The sequence below is a fragment of the Toxorhynchites rutilus genome, chromosome 3 (assembly GCF_029784135.1).
Source record: "Toxorhynchites rutilus septentrionalis strain SRP chromosome 3, ASM2978413v1, whole genome shotgun sequence".
NCBI lineage: Eukaryota > Metazoa > Arthropoda > Insecta > Diptera > Culicidae > Toxorhynchites > Toxorhynchites rutilus.
The window spans coordinates 292345446-292366471 of NC_073746.1; the positions used below are offsets into that span (position 1 = coordinate 292345446).

Sequence of the window (21026 nt, forward strand, 5' to 3'; positions counted from 1 at the left end):
GGGTGGCCAGCGAACCGGGAAAACCTGGAAAACCGGGAAAAACCGGGAATTTGGAAATGACCCGGGAAAACCGGGAATTTCATAAGTAAACCGGGAATTTTATAATGTTGGAATCAAACACTCGCGTCTATATTTAAAATCAGTATTGTACTGTGTTTTTCGTTTGCTCTGTACATGGAATCAGTTGTATTAGTTCAAGGCGTTATACGCTTTCTCTCATCTCACAAATACTTGAAGCGACGGAGCAGATAATGGTGTCAACTCATTGAAATGAATGGATGTTTTGTTTTTCTCTCATTTGACCTTTCCATTCATTCGCATCGCGCTACGCAGCTGATTCATTGTGAGCGCCAATCTAACGTCAAAACATTCATACCAACTCACTTCACAAGGTTGGCATTTGATGTAATCTTGTCTGTGTGCGTTTTATAGTTATGTACTGGATTGGCGTTATATACTGATGCACTGACTAGCATCGATTTGTGGCCATTTTGATTTTCCATTCATTTCAAGAGGTTCGTTCAGTGATTCAGTTGTGTTAAGTTTGCTCGAGATAATTTTTGGAAATTTTTGAGAAATGTCAACCAAATTTTCTACACGCTATAACGAACAGTTTCCGTGGTCCGCAGCGGATCCGAAAGACCCGAAATGTGCTCGTTGCACATGGTGCAATAAATCTTTCAAAATTGATTTTATGGGCCGTGGTGCATTGCTCAGCCATGAGAAGTCGAAAACCCACCAGCAGCAGATTGTGATTCGCAGAACTAATTTGCCTATTAATTTTTCTGGCAAAAAAGGTATAATTAATGTATAATCAATAAATATTTATGTTTAATAATTAAATGAAATTTATTTCTAGATAACAAACGGAAAGAATCTATTGAAAAAGACGGACGTGCCATACTTCATCCTGCGCCTAGCAATTCCTCCAGTGCGCCGGCTCCGATTGCTGAGCAGTCATCCCGGACTACTGAAGCCGTTATGTCTAAACTCTTAGTCTCGGAACAAGTAACGTCAGCTGAGATACTGTGGACTATGGCATGCGTTTACAAGCACATTTCATTACGCGGTGCCGGAGAATGCGCTGCGCTATTCAAATTAATGTTTCCGGACAGCGTTATTGCGGAAAAGGTAACCCTCGGAAGAACCAAGGTAGGCTATCTAGTAAACTACGGATTGGCACCATATTTCACCAAGAAGTTGCTGAAAACTCTACTAGATGTCGAAGAAATAGTACTCGGGTTTGATGAAACGTTGAATAAAGTCTCACAGAAGCAGCAGATGGACATTTGTGTTCGGTTTTGGAACAAGGAATCCAATCAGGTGGACACGCGATACGTTGGTTCAGCTTTCTTGTCTTCTACAAGAGCGGTGGATCTCCTCAGTGCACTGAAAAGTTGTTTCAAAACTGAGCCATCCATACTGCTGAAAACAACCCAAATGTCCATGGACGGCCCACATGTTAATTGGAAGTTGTTCCATGATCTTTCAGCTGATATTCAGCAGCAAAATTCTAAGCAAATTTTGAATCTTGGAATTTGTGGCTTGCACGTAGTGCACAACTCGTTCAAGGCCGGAATGAAAGATACTAAGTGGAACATTCAGGGCTTTCTGATATCACTCTACTGTGTTCTGAAGGACATTCCGTTCAGATTTTGCAGCGGTAGCAAAGACAAGCATCCTACCCCTAAAATACTGCGGTGTGCGGTGGGTGGAAAACCGGAGTGTGGCTGAACGTGCCTTGAAAATGCTGCCCGGCTTACGTAGATACATTAAAGCTGTGAAAACTCAGCAGGAAAAACGTATGAAAGAATCGAATCCGAACTACAAACGAAGCTTTCCAGCTGTTTACGAGTCTAATCATTTTTTCTGTATTGACAATCGATCGTTTGTTTGAAACTAAGCTGAGCTTTTTCATTCAAGCAGCATCAGCTATTGAACCCTTCTCAACCGCTTTCCAATCGGACAAACCAATGGCACCGCTTTTGTTCGAAGAACTCATTTGTTTGATTAAACCTGTCATGCAAAAATGTCTAAAAGCGGAATGCCTCAACGTAAAAACTAACTCGCTGATTGAAGTTCCACTGACTGAAGACAACTTGTTACCTGCGGCAAAAATGGATCTAGGATTTGCTGCCAAGGCTGCTATTAAGAACGAGTTTGCGAAAGGAAAAATTCCTGACAAGGATCTTCTGTTTTTGCGCATGGAATGTCGTTCTTACTACGTTGGATTTCTCAAGAAGATGTTCAATCGTTCACCATTATCGTACCCACTGACCAGATATGTTTCGTGCCTCAGTCCCAGTGTTGTATTGAGTTCAATGGATGTTTCCAAAAAGCGACTAGAATATTGCCTTGATGCCTTCGTCCAGAAAAACCATTTGACTGGATTTACTGCTGAGAAGATAAAAAATGAGTTTGATGTCCTCTCCGAAACAAAATCTTTTAAGCCGTTGCTATCTGCATGGCGGGTAGATGACCGACTAGATAACTTTTGGTGGCATGTGATTTCAAGCTGCGGCAAAGATTTACCAAATCTGGAAACTTTCATCAAAAAAGTTTTAATTTTGTCACATGGGAATGCGGCACTCGAAAGAGGCTTCTCTATTAATAAAGAATGCCTATGGGAAAACTTATTAGATGAAAGCTTAGTAGCACAGAAGACCGTGTATGATGCAGTCAGCGTGGCTGGCGGTGTAACCATAGTATGCATCGACAAAAGCCTTATTTTGAGTGCCCGTAACGCCTATGCACGATACAAAGACGCGTTGGAAGCGAAGCGTCGGGAAGGAGCAGAGAAGACACGAAAAAGGCGAAGAAGCGAGAAATGGATGACCGAGTTAAAGAGCTAACTGCGAAAAAAGCAAGGTTGCTGGCCGATACTGAAAAGGAGGCAGCGATTATTGACGAACAGATTAAAGATTTGACAGAATAAGTTAATAAGGTAAAGTTTTATATATCTCAGTTCATTTACATTACATTTTTTTTTTACTATTTTGCATTTTATTTTTGTAATACCCTGCATTTTGTTTCAGGTCCGGTTCTCATTTAATGATTCTACATTTGTGCAGAGGAAAAATCATGGAAAGTTTTCATACCATTGGCATACAGACAAAACCACAACAAAAATGTATTTTTTTTTAGTAAATAAACAATGTTGAACTTATTTATCACTGCGATTTTTAAAACCGGGAATATCATCAATTTTTAACCGGGAAAACCGGGAATTTGATTTAAGAAATTCGCTGGCCACCCTGGATCATGGTATGACCACCTCTGATCATGGATTGTCCAAAAAATGATCATGGTTTGTCCAGTTTGTCCACCATTTTTGAATGAAAAATACGAACTTTCAGTAGATATTGCAGTTATTATTGCTTGAGTTTACTGTCATCATATTGATCCATTCATAATTTAAGCTTTTTTCAGAATATTGCCTTTTCTTGGGCATTTGAAAAGTGTTCACCTCAACACACTAAACACAGAGAGATTATATTTTTGCCACACAATAAACAAACTGCAGCGCGCCAAGCGGTTGCCATAGAAATCATGTGGACAAAACAACATCAATTAATTGGACAACTCATGATCAGAATTGAGGTCATCGAAATGCGTTAATTTAACGGCTTAGCTTGAAAATTTTATTCAAATGGTGTGCAAGCATGATGTTTACAATATTTGTGAGTGTTATAATCTAGAAAAGTTCTGAATGCGTGCCAAATAATCATCTGGATATTGATTAAAACTAAGCTCAACTGAGGGGCCCATTGACATCAATAGAAAATGTATTTTATCATGTGAATCCGTAAAAATATACTATAAAAGTACTGTCAATCATGGAAAAGACTATTTTATTTATATGTTTTGGAACATTCGAATATCTGATTTGACAAAGGTGTGCTGAATTAGAGCATTCAAAACAGTGGACATACCATGATCATATCTTCGACTGGACAAACCAAAATCATTTATCTTACATATGATGTAGAGCAGTAGGCAGAGTATATTTGGATTGGTAAACAAAATATGGTGTCGTTATTTGCCTTCAATATGGAATGTATATAAAAGAAACAAAACAATGTTTGAATAACTCACAATTTGCTGATGTTATGAGCCAAAATGAAATCTTGTAACTGATTGTTTTTTTTAATAGATAATAATTGTATTGTGATTTACTTCCATAATTCAAGGAGCAAAAACGCCCAGAGAACAGTCGTATTCTTAGTCCTCGGAAATAGCAGAATTTTCAATAAAATGTTGCTTAATTGATATTTTTCGCAAATCTCATACACCGGTACTGGGAGCCTTCAAAATATATCATCGCGAAAATAACGAATTTTTTTTTGTTTCTATGAAGGTGAGAGGGTGAAAATTACACACAAAAATATGACTTACTCATCTTATCCGACATAATTTCACAAATATCCACTGCTCACTGTCACATTATACGCATATTCTTTGGGAACTCCACGAAAAGATTTGTTTTTAATTGATAAGAAACTTCCCAAAAAAAAAGCGTTTTCACATGGAAGGCAATTGAATATAAACACAAATATTGACGTCACAAATAATGCATCCTAATTTTTGAACGATTCCGTAATACCTTTTGAATCACCTTATTTTCATCTCCTTCAGAGCCCAAATGCTAATACGCATAAATGCTAACTATATTTTGCAAAATTATATTTTGTCTTCTAGACGTATTCAGATAATAAAGAAGAGCTTTTGTCGAAATAGTATGAATAAAAATTTTGTCGAAGTATTGTCGGTACATTCCTATTTATCATTGATGTGATGTCTGCATGTTTGCTCAAAATCTTGTCTACAATACGATCGGGTCAAATTGACGCATATTTGTAGAGATAGGTATACCACATAGAGAATTTTAATATTTCAACACTTTTGAAGAAAATAGACTTCAATACCTTGATCAATGGATAAAAGTCATTACAAGAGATAACATAAAAATACAAACGGTTTTTGTAATTTTTTATTTTTTTTTAATAGTGCCAAATGTCTTAAAATTGCATGAAACGTCAAGATTTACTTTTATCTCGGAGATTATTTTTTTCAAAAATTTCACATTTTCGAGATAAAAGTAAACGACGTTTCATGCAGTTTTAAAACATTAAGCATCAAATTTTATTATGTGAATCCCAATTTCTTGTACTCTATGTGTGATTTTTTGGTTTTCAAAAAACTCAAACTATGACGTCTTGGCGAAACTAGTAAATGAAGTTCGATTGGGCTGAATTTTTGCATAGGTCATTTTATCGTGCGAATCAACATTTTGTAGGATGTTCCGTGTGAAAAATCGAGATGACCATGTTCATTGGCACTCTGTTCTATACGTTCTGCTTACTGTTCGGAGAAAACAACAAAATCCTAGAGAGTCGATTTTTGATGATTTTTTTTCGAGACAGCACTACTGTCGTTCTACGCATAGTTGTCCCATGTTACTTTTAGTTGTCCCATATTACTTTTTAACTTTGTCCCGCCCAAAATTTGTTTTTGTTATCAATACCTTCAACATTCACGTTTTTTCACTAAGCGCAAGTTCATGACTCCAATCGCAGAATTGTTCATTGATTAATCTTTTAATCGACCCCGTTGAATTTACCTTTTACTAAAAAAATGCTAGTACTTCTACCAAAACTCATCATTATTTTCAGACATAATTCTCGTTCCACTTGCAGAATTTTTCAACCGCTTGCAAATAACATGTTTCTCCGTTACATGGAATAATCTCAATATACCTAATTTGGTTTCATTTACTGGATTAGTTCTCGAGTAATATGAACATTCGTGTTCCATTTGCATGGCAGTCCCCCCCATAAGAGAGGGGGAAGAAGTATCCGTAAAACAATTTTGTTGCACCCTAAAACCTTCAGATATCTAATTTGGTTTCAATGCCTGATTAATTCTCGAGTAATGCAGAAATTTGTGTTTCATTTGTATGGCACCTACCCGCCACGGCGCCGGTACACCGGCGCCGAGGCCCTACAGATTTCGACGAAAAGAACGCGGGCACAAGAAGCCATGCAGTAGCGAGCTAGCAGTAAGAACGTGGAATGCATCTCTACAATATCAATTTTTATTCAGGACGAGAGAATAATTGGAACCGTCGCATTCATTGTTCATAGTTTTTTGAAATTCTAAAAGACGAGAGATGAATTTCTCGGGGACTCGGAGGTTCGATCAATTACAGGCGAGATCGTCACGTACTCATTTTCCGGGAAGCTGAGTAGGTCTAGTGGCTAGCACTAGTCGCAACATGTCTATGGAACGTGCCAGAAACCGGAGCTTTTCCGAACGCGGACAAAAAATCAATACGCTTCATTGCAGTAGTGGCATGAGTCGATAGTGACCTATTTTACCTTTCTCAACTCTGCTCGGTAGATTATACCCGGTTCCAGCATGGAATGAAGAATGGAAAACACGTAAGAACGACTGCGCTGACTGTGGTGTGGTGCATCCTGCACTCGATAAGTCAAGTTGTACATTCATAGGCGAGTGAACGAACGAAAGATGTGTTTACGATGTATGAAATTGATTGTAGTAAAATAATAATTTCGGAGAATAGAATACAGCTCTGTGCATGTGCGCGTTGCCGCCACTACTAGAGATGTCGGTTAATCGTTCGACTAATTCAAATGATCGAATATGTGCAATTATAATGGAGTGATTTTGTATCGAATAATGCAAAATCAAAATGGAATTACATCGATAACTAGAGACGATTACTGCAATTAATAAAGCAAGAAACCATTTCTTAAGTTAAAAATTAGGCTATACATTTTTCTATCCAACAGCGACCAAACAGAAATTTTCAAACAAATCTGCTAATCCAAGAACATTTGACGCACAGGAAATTTTGAATAGAAAAAAAATCGTACGTTTTTTAAAAAGGAATGATGTGTATCATTTTCGCGATGTGCTCATTTTTCCATCGCCAGAAAAATACATGAATTGTTAAATTTTTCAACAAACTGAAATAAGAATTGATTCAAAAACTATTATTCTGCACTTCGATTTTTTAAATTATATTTGATGTGTCTTTCAAAATTATAACATCATAACACTTTTTACTATCGATGTATGTTCAACAAATATTCGATCGATCAATCGGATTCTAAAAGACGATTATTTTAAAATGCCCTAACGAATAATCCATAATCTATAGACCGAAAAAATTAGACATCTCTAGCCACTACTGCGAAGAAAACAGAATCGTTTCATTTGTTCTACATTGCTTGTCGTCTGACAAGGGATGTTTGGATATGGCAAGATACGACTGCATTGAAATGAGAAACAAATCTAATTGAGTTCACTCATTCACATTTGTTCTCTCTTGTCTTATCTTGTGGAAATCCTTTGATAGTTTAGTCTTGCTCTACAAGAGCGGATTTAAGTCCGAATAGTCTACCATAGACATTGGGATAACCTTCTGACGTGCGTTTGTGTGTAATCACAGCACACTGATACGCGAGTTTGACTTATCGCTTAATTGGGTGGGGATTTCTATTTGTCGTGGGAATTTAGGAAGTGTGTACAGGGCCCTTCGTCGTGGCATCTTGATGTGCGAAAAATAATCAATGTTTGTGTTGTAATTAGTTTTTTAAGTTGTCGATGACTGCAATGAGTCTTATCGTTCCTCCCAATAGAAGTTTTTTCTATGTAGCACAACTCAATTACTCTACTTTGAGCAGCGGAACGATATATTTTTTGAAGAAGAAAAATCCCCCTGTTCTGCTGGGAGTTGAATGCAGACTCGGCGACTGAACTAATCTTCTAGTCTGATGAGCAACGTTATTCATCCAAGTGAAATATATATACCTACATTTAGAACTGACATCCGTCTGCACAACACATCGCACTCTGCTCTTTTGCGAAGCATGTGCGCTCAATTCCATTGGTGTGGCATTTTCTATGAATTGCAATTTGCATACAGTTATTCTGTCCCTTTGATAACGATATAGAAAATGAAATAACTTGCTGATGGTCCCGCTATCTCTCTGATGGAATCTGTATAGAACTCACATTAAATAAATCAGAATTTCACATTTGCAGTAGTTCACAAACTCAAATCAGTTAGTGTGTTTGTGGGTGGAGATTAGCTGGGTAGTGAGCATTGATTTTTCCTCCATTTACTGTGTAAAGATATGCTTATTATTACACATTATTTGAATTTTAGAGTGGTCTGCGTAGCCAACAGTTTGCATCCCCGCTTTCAAAGCGAATCGATCTAAATCGATTCACAGCCGATGTTAGTTGACTGCAAATGCACATAGGGGAAGTAGGGGTAATACGGACAGTCCAAGAAGAACTACGATTGCACCTGTGGAAATTTATGTTTTCCAAAACTTAGAGGTGTTTTTTTTGCATTTTTATCCGAATAAATCCGTCAAATGTTTCATAAAATAGTGCTTTCCGATGTATTTCACTGAAAAAAATCAAACCGGGAAGTGGAAGTTTATCTCTCGCGAGAGGAATAATTCCATTCATCAGGGTATGAAATCATTTCTAGTCAAATGTTCAAAATCATTGCAATGTTGAAAAACTGAGTTAATCCACCTAGAAATGACATCGTGTATTTCTCATACTATAGAAATGAGATAAACTCATATCTCCGATCAAAAACTGTTCACTGGCAGCTGACTATTGCACACCAACTGTACAATCATTTCAGTCATTTTAATTTCGCACTCTTGAATGAATTTACCTGTTCAGTGTATGACTGGCATCCAGCGGCTGAATAAGAAATGTGGCCTCCGTCAGCTAAAACCCATTGTGGTATTGAGACCTTAGGCCAATAACCTATTGTACCTGAAGTAACACTTTTACAGAGACTTAAAAAAGAAGATCCCGAACTGAATGTTTGACCTTAACATGGAAAAATGGCCACGAATTTGAACCGGCTCAACTAGCTAGGGAAGTAAGCAACTAGCTAGGGAAGCATGGCTTTTCGGGCCTAGCTGGGGCTCCTTTCCGAGGCGCGTGTCCCCCTCGCAGTGGTCAAGGCTTCTACAGAAGAAATTAATGAAGTCAGTCGCCTAAAACTCAACATCCTGGAACTGAATAGATTTTGGATTAGGTTTAAGTCCCGAGTAACCGCGGGTAAACGGTATTAATCTTAAGTTAGTTTTAAGTGTTTTGGGTTTTGGAAGTTTTCATAATATCTGTAAAAATTACAAAAATGAAGACAAGAAAAGACAAGATAATACAAAATGAGTGAAACGCAATAATTATGTGAAAATGTGTAGGCGGATTGTATGAATGGAAAAATGATTGGAATTGTAAATGGAATTTGAGTGGATTAGGTTTAAGTCCGAATAACCGCGGGTAAACGGTATTAATCTAAGGTCTGTTAAAAATACAAAAATGAAGACAAGAAATGACATAACTCTGTAAAAATGAAGAAAAAAAGAAGATGTCAAAACCAAAAGAAAATGTTATAATACAAAATGCGTGAAACGCAATAATTATGTAAATATGTGTGGGTGGATTGTATGAATGGGAAAATGAGTGGAAGTGTGAATGGGAATTTGAATGGATTAGGTTAAGTCCCGAGTAACCGCGGGTACACGGTATAAATTTTAAGTTAGTTTTAGTCAGTCAAGCGCACGGAAAATGGTTGAAAATGTTGTTAAATTGTTAATGTAATAATATAAAAAAAAATATGCATTGGACACAGAAAAAAAAATACAAGACAAGTCCTGCTATAAATTGGTTTTCGAGGGGGAAACGAACCTCGGAAAGAATTGGATCCCAGCTGTATACAGTCCTTATAAGGTGGGAACCATCTCGAGATGACCCTGTGCTACGCGACTACCGATGCCTCCGAACTATTTACAGTCAGTCGAACAGCGTGGTAGAGAACATCCACTCCAACCACTCATTGAGCGTCCCACGGGACGCCATGATCTTGGAAAGGTGAGCGAAAGCGGAGAGCTGTAAAGTTTTGTGGAAAAAACGACATGATGATTGGTGGATCGCTCTTTCCCCATCGACCAGTGCATAATGTCACTTGGGTTTCCGGGGATGGCCGATCAGAAAACCAAATTAACCACATCTGCATCAACCGTAAGTGAAGGAAGAGCATTTTCGAAGTTCACAATAAGCGCAGTGCCGAGATTGCATCTGATCGCCATAGCGTTATCGGTGAGGTACGTGAAAGATGGCTGGATGGCTGCCTGAAAGATGGCTGGATGAAAGAGCCTGGAAAAACTTCTTAGCTGAGGAAGGAGATAGAGCTGCCGCCAATAGAGATATCCGTTTGTTGTACAATTTTTCACGGCTATTTAGTAGTGACAGGACGAATGCAAGAATGTCGCTAAAAGACCGAGCAGATCAGCATTATTATATCATAAATCAATCATAAAAATATCTGGGCCGCACTTAGGCGTAGAGGGGTCCTAAAGAAGCTCGTTCATCTCATCGAAGTCCAATTCGAGACATTCTCGTGTAGAGTTCTGTACGACAATGTCTTGTTGGATCCCATACGGGTTCCTGTTGGAGTGAGAAAACGATTTATATCATCACCATTACTCTTTCTTATCGTGATGGATGAGCTCTTAGCTGGAGTCGTTGACACCGAACCGAGGATTATCATGGAATCATTGAACCATGGATCAACTAAACGATTTTGACCGACGATGTTATCTTGATCGCTTACCTAGGAGCTGATATGCAGAGCAAGCTTGATGATCACTCCGTAAGCTCCAAGGCAGCAGGTCTCACAGTCAATGTAGCAAGGACCGAGTCGATGGAAATAAATACGAACAATCCCTTCAGTTTCACGGTATTGGGGCAACAGATTGGGAAGGTAAAAACCTTCCAATATCTTGGAAGCCAGATTACGCCAGGCTCGGTGTTCTTTAGCAGGTCTCCAAACATTTTTGGCGCTCATGCCAGATATCACTATGTACGAAACCCCGAAGGTTTAATTCAAACGTCAAATCTTCACTATTGTATGGTTGTGAAACGTAGATACAGGTGGTCGTTAATCGTTGCCTGCAGGGTTTGATGGCCAGACAATTCTAACACGGACCTCTACGGTCGGTGCTGAAAGGTCACAAAAAAGTTGATTGGAATTAAAATATGGAAGCGTACGTGGAAGAGGATCGAACACGCTCTTATAGAGGGCGCAACTGAAATGTTTAAGAAAACACCCGGTTGTAACCCACGGACCACAGTTCACGGAGCTCGAAGAATAGGCAGACCCATATGATCCTGGAGATGAAGTTAATTGCGTATAAACTGTTGGTCTATCTTGGCGACAAGTTAAGGCGATTGCGGGCAATTTCAGCTTTTCCATACTATCACAATTTTCACTAATATTATCACTGATGGCAGCATAGGAGAATGGACGAATAGGCTGAGAATATGGGAATATGCGTATGAATGTCTCAACATAACAACGTTAGACCGCATATTGCAAATGTCGCGAATAAAAATCGACCAGGCTGGGAAGAGTAACGCCACCCGTCATTTTCGCAAGACATAGTTCACCGGATCTATTCCTGACGATAAGTCTCCCGGAAGAACGAATTACTTACAAAAGGATCGACATTTGATTTGACAATTGGCTTGAGAAACAGAACTTCTTGAACCATTTGACACCTTTCTTGTTATATGCCAAAACTGCGGAGAGATTTTGCCTTTCAGGAAACATATTGGGGGTACAAATTGAAAAAATATAGATTCTATCGCTTATTGCTCATTTATTTCTCGATGGATTTAAGAGAATTTTGGACCAATCCACCAGTCTTTTTTTAATCTTTCTATGTTTGCCTAATCATTTTTCCAATTGAAGGAAGCACACTGTACTCTTTTTTGATATCTTTTTTTATATATTTTCACTTATGAAATTCTGGAGAAATAAAAAAAGGTTTATTTAAAGAACGAAAAAAGAGACAAAAAAGTTCCCACTCCATCTTGGCTTCGGAAAAAATGAAGTAAAAGAAAAGCATTTTAATTTTAATGTCTCCTCCTTTGGCCTTCAGAACCTGCTGCAAGTATTTCGGCATGCTCTCTATCTAGTTTTTTAAGTGTTGTGGATCCAGCTCTTCCAAGGTGTGGTCCTCGGCTTCAAAATAGTTATTTTCATTGATAACACTAGTTTTGGCAACCCTGGCATCGAGAATCGCCCACAAATACTGGATGTGGTTAAGGTCCGGACCGGTCCGGGTTAAGATCCGGTGGACACCATTACAGCGGTTTGATCCTACAAGATAGGAAGAAAGACTGGGTTTTCTTGGTAATAAGCCTTGGGTTGTTGTTCTGCTGAAATACTAAGTTCGCAAGACTTTCTCGCAGGATGTTGACTTTCCCGCACGATGTTGATATAGGAATCTGCCGTCATTATCCCATCGATTTTTACGATGCTTCTCATTCCACGAAAAACACCCTCAGACTTGGATGTGGTACTCCTGAAACTCCCATCTGATACGCGCCACAAGCGAATCCGCCGCTTTCGATCAAACAGCCAGAGGACAGAACTCTTAAGCTGAATTCATTCAGAATCCGGAAATTGTATCTCGGGGTTGGTTAAATGTACAAAAAATGTTTTTATATCAAAACGCAGATAATTTATTTTTCTTTTCAGAAAAAAAAGAGAAAATATTTTTGATTAAAGTTTTGATGAATTTTCGTACTTTTCTTCGGATACCCTACATCAAAGTTTGAACTCTCTGTTGGTCAACTTCAGCGGCCTCTGATCCATCCGAAAAACAGTTGTACGTTCGCGGAAACGTTTCAGCACATTATACACGATCGATTCAGTCACCTTCAGCGATTTCGCTATTTTAGTAACTGACCGCGCCAGATTTTTAATGTGGGTGTCCAAAATCAAATTTCTTCTATCAGCTTCCATACTGAGAACGTGAACTTTTTACCGCCGAAGAATATAGGTTTTCCGAAAAATTATTTCAGATACGCCTACTACGACAGCTGCTATAAAATGAACAGTCATTCCGCTCTAACTGAATCAAACCATAGGGTTTTATAGCATGCTTTCGGGCAACTTGCTATTCAACCTCTGTGCTACGGCGACGAGTGGTTCTACTGGAATCTACTGGAAGAGTTTCCTGGACCTCGCGGACAGTTACCTTCGGGTTCTCCATGGCTTCGCTCATTTTTTTTAACCCAACAGTTTATTTTATTAGGCTCATTTTAGCAATTTAGCTGTAACAGAGCCGAATTCATTCGTGTACATTTTTTATCTTAAGATAACTTTTGTTGTATATTAACACTGTTACCATTTTGAGGCGTAAGAGTATCGCTATCTGTCGATAAACATTTGTTTTATCTATAACACAGTAGCCGTTTAGGCACAAGAGAATTCCTATTCTATCGATGCATAACACATGTCGTCTTTTTCCGGCGTAAGAATATTGCTATTGTTCGAATATTCACAGTTGGGCTGTTCACAGCGGGAATGTTGATATGAGGCTTCCTTTGTTGCGTTATTAATAGTGCCAATTACCGATGCAGTAGACCGAAAATGTGAGCGGTAAGGGACTGGGATTACCGACACATGATGATTGTTGCGTGGACATAGTAGCTAGAATCACACACTAAGATGGTCAGATGAGGGGCCCTGAGTTATGAGCTCATGATCGTTCGCTTAGTAGCGGACACACAACCAATTAGGCTACGAAGACCCTTCGCTCATGATCTTAGTGTTCGTTCTCGCATCCGTTTTGCGCTTCCAGCCTCTGCCAGGACGATTCGTCATTAATCTGAACATTTTCAGTTTCCGAAGAATTTTCCTAACCGCTGCCTTGCTGATACTGTACTTTGTAGCGATAGCCCGGTGCGATTCACCGTTTTGCACATCACGAACTACCAATTTTGAATATTTGCGTTCTACATTTTTTTAACTGAAGCAAATGCGATCACGTGTTCAAATGCCCTCAAGTCGTTTGCTTCAAAACATGTCAAAATATGAACACTCGAGGGGTCTTCCGATGAAAATTTATCGAAGATATATCGATTTTCAAAATGGGCTCTTTTTTCCAATACAAATAGTTTTTTTGTTGCTTTAAACCATTTTCTTCAGCATTCCGTAAGTAAAACCTCAATACAATAAAAATATAATAAATAAGATATCATAAATGATGAGGTGGACACTTTGTTTTGCTTATTAGTGTATTTCTATGATACGATGAATTCCCCTTTTCTCACAATTCATAACATCCGTAACACAAAATCAATATGTTTGTCATTTTCGAATGAGGTTTTTTATATTTTCGATCGTGTCCTAATTATTTAGTTTTTATTTTGCACCCAGCGGAATTGTTCTCAGCTTCAAACTACACTTTAACTCATTTCCTTCCTCACGTCTGAATCGCTGAATCTTTCTGAAGGTATTAGAGCTCTAAAACTAACTCAATAAGAATATTTTCTACTTCTACCAAGCATCTCTCTATAAAACATTTTGCAATTTCGCCAATTAATAACGGTGCGCGACCATTTCATGCCGAATCAACATCAAAGAAAGGAGTTTTCAACGCTAAACATCAAAATACCAAAACATCGCTAATAACCACGGACCGTGAGCGATGACATCATCATCATCGCTAGGTTCCGTAGTCAAAACAACAACCAACTGCAAGCATGCGCGCGGTTTTGTACAATCGCTAACAATTAATGTTTTTTTTTTCTTTTCGTTGCTCCCTTACAGATCGTTGAATGCTGCCAACTGCCCCAGTGAGAACAGTTGCAGCTCGAGTCAGCATAATCGGGCGGAAAAATGACTTCCCGGTATGTATAGCATGGTGGATCTCTGATCATCTCCTCTTTTGAACGTATTCCCTGTTTTTTTACATATCCCCAGTTTGGACCGGTTGTTCATTCTGCTGGAGTCGGGATCGGCGGCAATCACCAGGAAGGCCGCCGCGAAACAGATTGGTGAGGTGCAGAAGCTGCATCCGCATGAGTTGCATAATTTGTTGGGCCGCCTGCAGACCTATCTGCACAGCAGCAACTGGGAAACGAGAATTGCCGCGTCCCAAGCGGTGCAGGCCATCCTCGAACACGTACCGCAGTGGAATCCCAAGGGAATCAATGGCGTCAAGGAGGAGGAGGAGGATCAAACGGCGGACAGTAGTCAGTGCGAGACCGGCTCGACGAGGTTGTCGTTCGCGAAGTTTGATCTGAATGTGGTTCTGCACAAGGGAGCCCGCTTGATGGGGTCCGAAGGGTCGGAATTCGATGCGATAGATGATAACGATGGGGGAGATCCAAGGGAGAAGTGGGCCCGCCAACGAGCGCTCCTGAACGAGAAACTGGGTCTGAGTACCGGGGTTAACCTGGATGATATTGTATCACTGGACGATATGCAAAATAGAAGCGGTCAGGTTCAGGGCCGCAACGAGGGAGAAGTACTGATGCCAGTTCAAGAGATTTTGAGGATGGACCACAGTGCGACTAACGCTTCTAGTCAGGCGTTGAGCTGCCGAGAGAAAAATCGTGCTCGGAGGAAAGCGAGGGAACAGCAGAAAGCATTTCCCAACCCGATCAATGCTGTTGTGTGTACAAACGCAAACACAGGGAACAATGGTTTTGGTATGGATGGCGAACCAGATCGTAAACGAAAGAAAGCCGATCCTAAAAGCGATACGGCAGGATTTGGTGAACCAGTTCCTGATCTGACTGGTACGTGGGTGGATGCGACAGACTGGCCCCTGGAGTCATTTTGCTCGAAGCTATTCATGGATCTGTTCAGTCCCCGGTGGGAAACTCGGCATGGATCAGCAACCGCGCTGCGGGAATTGCTGAAAAGCCACTCAGAAGGCGCTGGGAAGAGTATTTATATGACGCAACAGCAAATGCAAGTACAGCATCAGCTGTGGCTGGAAGATGCCGCACTAAGATTGCTGTGCGTGCTGGCACTGGATCGATTCGGGGATTTTGTATCGGATCAAGTTGTAGCGCCTGTACGGGAAACGTGTGCTCAGGTCTTGGGAACGATATTGAAACAGCTTCCACTGAGTAAGGTCCATGAAACGGTAAACACGCTGCTTACATTCATCAAACAAAAGGATTGGGAAGTTCGCCACGGAGGTTTGCTGGGAATCAAATATATGCTGGTGGTTCGAGAAGATTTAGTACAAACGTTTTTGCCGCTGATCATCAACGATGTTTTGACTGGCCTTTTCGATTCGGTGGACGATGTCGGTGCTGTGGCAGCATCTACGTTGATACCGATTGCTTCTTGGCTACCAAAACTATTAACCAAAGCACAGGTTTCGCACATCGTGAAACTCTTGTGGGATTTGCTCCTGGACCAGGATGAGCTCGCTTCCGCTTGCAATAGCTTCATGGGACTACTGGCATCGATTCTGAGCCTTCCTAATGCGTCGAGTTGGATACAAATGGAACCAATGTCCGTACTGATTCCACGATTGTGGCCATTCCTCAGCCACTGTACATCATCTGTTCGACGATCGACACTTCAAACGTTGAAGACGCTTACCAACGGCAATCATGTGGCGAAAAATGACCCGACCGCCGCAACTTCTGGAAGCAATGGGTTGAATGGAAATGCTACTTCTGTGATTGTAAGCACGGCGGAAGCTCTGGCGAAAGCTGCCACCGAAACCAATACAATTCTGCAAGTTGATTCGACGGAAAATTTGCTGTTAAATTTTGGTGTTCAAGATTGGCCTCCTGCTCTGTTACAGGAAGCACTGCGCCACATTTTTCAACGAGTACTGGTCGAGCATGTAGAAGATATCCAAACGCTAGCGGAGGTCGTGTGGAACAATATGGTAACCAATGCGGAACTGTCTGCATTGCTTCATGCTTCCTGTCCGTTCGTGGCCAGCTGGCTCTGTCTAGCAATGCAACCTGTACGACTAGCGTTTGATCCCGCTTCGCTGATCTACGCTAGGCCTACCCAACCTTCCACCACGAGAGAGCGTCGTCGTCAGTTTGATTCGTTCGAGTCCAACGGTAGCGTGCCGTCGCGACAGAAAGCTTTCCTTGGTGGGATGGAAACTATCCCTATCGAAGTGCGCGAGAGGAACGTGATCCGGGCTCGTATCAAAGCTGCTAAAATGATCGGAATACTATCGCGCTATCTTGTTCTACCCGCGCCCGGTGTCGAGTATACACCGGAGATCGAAAGTCCTATCGATTGTTATACCAAAGTGTTACTGGGGTACTTGCAGTCTCGTTCGGCACTCCAGCGGCTGATTGCCAGTTTGGTGGTAGGTTTCTGGGCTACATGTGACGACAGCATACAACCGGGACCTCAGCCTTTGCAGGATCGGCTGAAAGCCTGCTTGAACGAATATGTTTACTATGACGAAGTGGCCATACAATTTACCAGACTCCTGCAGGAGAGCCGAGACTATTTGGCTACTCTGAAGCAGCACAAGATTCAGCTGGTGGAATTCGAAAATCTGAAGGTGCTAAGTTTGGATCAGATTTATCAGCTGTCTACAGTTATGTCGGAGAACCTTAAAACCAAATATGGGTTGAAAACTAAAGTTGCGGAAATGCTGGAGGAAAGACGAAAAGGGCTACTCGGGTCCCACACCAGTACCTCTGTGGAGCAGAACAATCTCCACGTTAGCACACAAGCATCGATTGCTGGAGCAGTTGTGAGTCTACACTGTCTTCCAGATAAACTAAATCCGGTGGTGAAACCATTAATGGAATCGATGAAGCGAGAGGAATGTGAACTTCTGCAGAAACTATCCGCCCGATATTTGGCGGAGCTACTGGACCAAGCAACCGTGCGTAGCCCCTGTCCCAATAATAAAATTGTTTCCAATCTGTGTACGCTACTGAAGAGTGACACGGAGTATACACCAAAGTTAATAATACCGGAACGAGAGATGCGGCACTATGATCCGGCTAACACGGGCGATTCGAATCCCTACCACGGCATAATCACTCTGATGAATCAACAAAAAACCAAGGAGAATCCAAATAGCAACAACAGCAATGGTTCGAGTTCACGAGGACCAGGAAGGCCGTCGTCGGTTTCCACCGAAGCGGCCGTTGTGGAAGATGTTTTGAATGAAAGTGAAGAAACTAGTCGCAAACATGCAAAAACGCAGCGAATCGGTGCTACCTATGCCATTGCTACGCTTTGTTCCTACTTTAAGGAAACTTTGCCACAAAAGTTGCCGGTAATATGGCAGCTGATGATGGAAACCATTGTATCTAAGGTTGATGAGCTGTACGTCGACAGGCTAAGTCGAGAGGTGATTAGTGGTGAGGATACGAACGAGTTCATGACCTCCCTCCAGTTGATTGAAATCGCTGCCCGACATATCGATGCCGCGCTTCACGATCAGCTGTTTCAGCTGCTGTCCAAGCTTTGTCTGCTGTTGAGACATCCACTCAAATCAATCCGTCATATGGTTGGACGATGTTTGGCCACGTTGGCGTTGGTGAATTCCCAAGTCGTCATGACCATGGTTATCAACGATATTATTCCGATGTTGTCATCAATAGAAAATGTAATCAAACGGCAGGGTGCAGCGGAAGCGATTGCCTGTATTGTCAGTCAGCTGCAGCTGGAGATTGTTCCGTACGTAGTGCTACTTGTGGTTCCACTGCTCGGCCGTATGAGTGATCCAGATCAATCAGTTCGCCTTGTATCGACGCACTGTTTTGCAACACTGATTCAACTGATGCCGCTGGATGGAATAACGCCCGATGTTCGCATACTATCGGAAGACCTGAAAAGCCGTAAGTTGAAAGACAAGGAGTTCCTCGAGTACCTCTTTACGCCGAAGACGATTCCTGATTTCAAAATACCTGTTGAAATAAATGCCGAACTACGAAGCTATCAGCAATCGGGCGTGAATTGGTTGTGGTTTTTGAACAAGTACAAATTACACGGAATTCTCTGCGATGATATGGGTCTTGGAAAGACGTTGCAGGCGATTTGCATCTTGGCTGGTGATCACCATCAACGTAGCTTGGATCCAAAGTGTGCTAAACTACCGAGCCTCGTTATTTGTCCTCCAACCCTCACCGGACATTGGGTGTACGAGGTGGAGAAGTTCCTCCCAACGCGTTTCCTTCGACCTTTGCATTATGTTGGTTTGCCAGTGGATCGTGAACGTCTGCGACATAAACTGGGCACGCATAATCTCATTGTGGCGTCGTACGAAATCGTACGAAAAGATATTGAATTCTTCAGCTCAGTGCATTGGAACTATTGCGTTCTAGACGAAGGACACATCATCAAAAATGGACGAACTAAAAGTTCCAAAGCCATCAAACAATTGGTGGCAAACCACCGCCTGATTCTCTCGGGTACACCGATTCAAAACAACGTCCTGGAACTGTGGTCCTTGTTCGACTTTCTGATGCCTGGTTTCTTGGGTACGGAAAAGCAGTTCAGCATGCGGTTCTCTCGTCCAATTTTGGCAAGTCGAGATCCAAAGAGTTCGGCCAAAGAACAGGAAGCGGGAGCGTTGGCCATGGAGGCGCTCCATCGTCAAGTCCTTCCATTTTTGCTGCGGCGTGTCAAGGAAGATGTGCTGACCGACCTACCGCCCAAGATAACCCAGGATTTGCTGTGCGAACTAAGTCCCCTGCAGGAGCGGTTGTACGAGGATTTCAGTCGCACCCATCTCAACTCTGACATCAGGGAGTGCCTGGAGAATATTGACGGGCAGAACATGGTGAGCAAAAAGACTCACGTGTTCCAGGCCCTCAGGTGAGTTTCAAACAAAGCTTGAAACAATTAGAATCCGGAATCATAAAAAAACAGTTGTATCTCGGGTTTGATTGAATGCACAAAAAACGTTTTTATATCAAAATGCTGATTTTTTCAGGATAAATATGGAAAACATATTCCGTTACCGTTTTGATGTATTTTCGAACTACAGGAAAACCTGTTTTTGTACGGTTTTTTGTGCGATTTGTTTTGTGCAGTTTTCTGTTCTTGTGCATTTTTTGTGCAGTATATAAAAAGAAGCATATTTGACGAAGTTATCGTTCATTTAGTTTTTTTCGATGGTTTATATGCATTTTAGTGCGAAAAAAACATACTTGCGTCTAAATTATCCACTTCTCAAATCATTCCCATCCTTCCGTCAAATGCTCTAAGTTTCGCATAACATAAGTTTTAATAACAACAAGTTTCGACATGCAACTAAAAGCACAACACAGCCACGCGCAACCGAAAAGGCAAACTTTCCCATCGCAAGACAGAGAGGCAAAAGGAAATCGAACGGTGAACTACGTGGTTTTGAGTTATTTTCTTGAAGGAAACTTTTTTTATGCGGACCCTATCTACCTCAAAAAAATTTTTTTTTTCAAATTGTGTACCGGACATGATTTTTTAAAGCTACTGGGGAAGTTTTGCACGATTTTTTTTTGTGCAGTCCCTATCCCCCGCACAAAAAAGGTTTGCCTGTATTCTTCGGATACTCTCCATCAAAATTTGAACTCACTGTTGATCAACCATGTCTTCAGGTCTGCAACACCCCGAGTCACTTTGGCACCCTTCTCCAGTTTCCGTTCGATAATTGCCCAAGCGGAATTGAGAGGAACTGGGAGGATTGAGGTCTTCTCAGTATTCGAATCTATTCGGCGGCTGACCACGGGTGAATGTGATGACCTTGTTTTTGGCTGTGTTTACTTGCATCTGACACCACGTTATTACCCGAACAATATCAGTTTAAAGCATAGCAATCGAGAAGTCTTTGTACACGACATCTAGTTGCTGACGCTTCTCGATGCTTCCAATAACTGTGCTGGTTAAGTTCGTTAGATGTTGTCGTGCACTTTTTCATGAATCTATGTTGAGAATCCGAGATCACTGGCCGAACAGCTTAATTCAACTTGTCATGCAAAAGTCTTCCAAGCACCTTGACCGATAATTTTCCACATTATGCATATTACTAGCCTTAGAGATCGGTGTGATTGATGCAAGCTTCCAAACATCCAGGAAATGCCATCAAAGAGGGAGTGATTGAATATATGCATGATGCATCCACCGAACGAAGAGCTTAACCCATTCATTACATATCGTAGTATGTATATTGCGT

At 41.1% G+C, this 21026-nt stretch overlaps 1 protein-coding gene across 1 annotated transcript in view; it reads left to right on the forward strand.

Moving 5' to 3' along the window:
* Window positions 1-21026, forward strand: part of LOC129775954 (TATA-binding protein-associated factor 172) — a 45534-nt gene that overhangs the window by 16825 nt on the left and 7683 nt on the right. The window contains exons 2-3 of the mRNA XM_055781251.1: window positions 14687-14766; window positions 14840-19690. Coding sequence (XP_055637226.1) covers window positions 14756-14766; window positions 14840-19690 — 4862 coding nt within the window. The 5' untranslated portion in view covers window positions 14687-14755. The remainder of the gene's footprint in view (window positions 1-14686; window positions 14767-14839; window positions 19691-21026) is intronic.